This window comes from Sander lucioperca, chromosome 15, assembly GCF_008315115.2.
Source record: "Sander lucioperca isolate FBNREF2018 chromosome 15, SLUC_FBN_1.2, whole genome shotgun sequence".
Classification (NCBI taxonomy): domain Eukaryota; kingdom Metazoa; phylum Chordata; class Actinopteri; order Perciformes; family Percidae; genus Sander; species Sander lucioperca.
Window position 1 is genome coordinate 6,472,501 of NC_050187.1, and position 2,500 is coordinate 6,475,000.

At 45.0% G+C, this 2,500-nt stretch overlaps 1 protein-coding gene across 4 annotated transcripts in view; it reads right to left on the bottom strand.

The window, feature by feature from the left end:
* The window catches only part of ninl (ninein-like), a 71,170-nt gene that overhangs the window by 24,525 nt on the left and 44,145 nt on the right, over nucleotides 1-2,500 (bottom strand). For all 4 annotated transcript variants that reach the window (XM_035991998.1, XM_035991997.1, XM_035991999.1 and 1 more), the window contains 2 exons: nucleotides 1,918-2,068; nucleotides 77-145 (listed from right to left, as the gene is read on the bottom strand). In XM_035991998.1, the coding sequence (XP_035847891.1) occupies nucleotides 77-145; nucleotides 1,918-2,068 (220 nt within the window). The remainder of the gene's footprint in view (nucleotides 1-76; nucleotides 146-1,917; nucleotides 2,069-2,500) is intronic.

Below are 2,500 nucleotides of genomic sequence, written 5' to 3' on the forward strand. Positions count from 1 at the left end.
CTACAACCTCTGAGTGTGTGTGTGTGTGTGTGTGTGTGTGTGTGTGTGTGTGTGTGTGTGTGTGTGTGTTTCTCACCGGCCTTATCTGCCGGCTGCAGCTTCTTCCGGACCAGAGGAGACGAGATGCGCTTCATCTCCGACTCGTCTGAACAAACAACAAACAAAGTCACACACTGTAACACACACTGTCTCTCTCACACACACACACACACACACACACACACAGTCACACACTGTAGCACACAAAAAAAAAACTTTAAACTAAAGAATTAAATCAGGAAACTGAGATTTTCAGAAAAACTTAAACAGAAAACTGAGACTCACTGTGAGACATGATGCGACTGAACACTGACACTGCACAGCTGTGTGTGTGTGTGTGTGTGTGTGTGTGTGTGTGTGTGTGTGTGTGTGTGTGTGTGTGTGTGTGTGTGTGTGTGTGTGGGTGTGTGTGTGTGTGTGGGTGTGTCCATTGTCTACCTGAACAGATCAAACCTGCTCAGCAGATACTGCCTCCCTGCACAGTTTCTACTCCCAGCTTGTTATTTTCTTTGTTTAAAAATATCTTAATTAAAGTTTCACTCCATCAACTCCACAAATACTGGAACTACACAAACTACTGCTACTTAAGGTATATTCTGATGCTGATACTTCTGTACTTTCACTGAAGAGTTTGAATGGTGTTTTTACTCGTAACAGAGTATTGGTAGTAGTGCTGTAATCGGACCTTAAAAGTTAGGACCGAGCCCGACAAGTACATTTAGATTGACAGCTTTTTAAAAATAATAATAAATAATTATTGATTTTCTAATAATCAATCAATATTCTAATCGTCAATACTGCCGATGTTGTCTTTGCTGTAATCAGATCAGTATATATTTATGTTTACGTGAAACATCCATGTGTCCAGACACGGCTAGCAGCAGCAGCAGCGCCGCGTCAGACACCTTTCTGGTGGAAAGACAGAAAACGCCACGCAGCCGCCACGCAACTGGCAATAGTTGTGTATAGGTGCGTGTAGGTGTGTAGGTGTGTGTAGGTGTGTGTAGGTGCGTGTAGGTGTGTGTAGGTGTGTAGGTGTGTGTAGGTGCGTGTAGGTGCGTGTAGGTGTGTGTAGGTGTGTGTAGGTGTGTGTAGGTGTGTGTAGGTGTGTAGGTGTGTAGGTGTGTGTAGGTGCGTGTAGGTGTGTGTCGGTGCGTGTAGGTGTGTGTAGGTGTGTAGGTGTGTGTAGGTGTGTGTCGGTGCGTGTAGGTGTGTGTTAGTTGTGTGTAGGTGTGTGTAGTTGTGTGTAGTTGTGTGTAGGTGTGTGTCGGTGCGTGTAGGTGTGTGTTAGTTGTGTGTAGGTGTGTGTAGTTGTGTGTAGGTGTGTGTAGGTGCGTGTAGGTGCGTGTAGGTGCATGTAGGTGTGTAGGTGTGTGTCGGTGCGTGTAGGTGTGTGTTAGTTGTGTGTAGGTGTGTGTGTAGTTGTGTGTAGGTGTGTGTAGGTTTGTGTAGGTGTGTTTTATGTGTACGTGTATGTAGGTATATGTAGGTGTGTGTAGGTGCGTGTAGGCGCGTCTGGTGCGTGTAGGTGTGTGTAGTTGAGCGTAGGTGTGTGTAAGTGCGTGTAGGTGTGTAGGTGTGTGTAGGTGCGTCTGGTGTGTGTAGGTGTGTGTAGGTCTGTCTAGGTGTGTGTAGGTCGGGCTAGGTGTGTGTAGGTCTGTCTAGGTGTGTGTAGGTCGGGCTAGGTGTGTGTAGGTGTGTGTAGGTGTGTGTAGGTGTGTGTAGGTGTGTGTAGGTGTGTGTAGGTCTGTCTAGGTGTGTGTAGGTCGGGCTAGGTGTGTGTAGGTGTGTGTAGGTCTGTCTAGGTGTGTGTAGGTCTGTGTAGGTGTGTGTAGGTGTGTGTAGGTGTGTGTAGGTGTGTGTAGGTCTGTGTGGTACCAGAGTCTGACTCGGTACTGGCGGGTCGTTGTTCGCTCCAGCTCAAAGTGGCGTCTGCGTCTCCTTTTGATCGTCTGGACTTCCTGTCACTCCTCTGATTCGTCAGCAGCTCCAACTCTGAGCTCAGCTCATCGTTTCTGTCCCGCAGCTCCTGAACGCAAAAAAGTGACAACAAATTTTTTACAAAAAAAGTGACAAAAAAGTCAGAAAAAGGTGGGAAAAATTTAAAAAGGCAACCAAGAAAGTACTAAAAAGCGAGAGAGAGGAAAAAGCAGCTAAAAGTCAGAAAGATGTGTTGCACGCACACACACACACACACACACACACACACACACACACACACACACACACACACACAGGGTTCATACGCATTTTAACAAATACTTTTCATGACTTTTTGTCAAATTTCTATGACTATGTATTCCTGAAAATGTCAGTCGACATTATACAATAAGAATAAAAACTAAATGTTAAAGTTTACTCTCAGAGGTTTAACAATAACATGAATGATAATGTATGTGGTTCATAATATCGCGCGCCGAACAGAACATTAAGGTTAAGATGATGTGAAATACATTTTTTA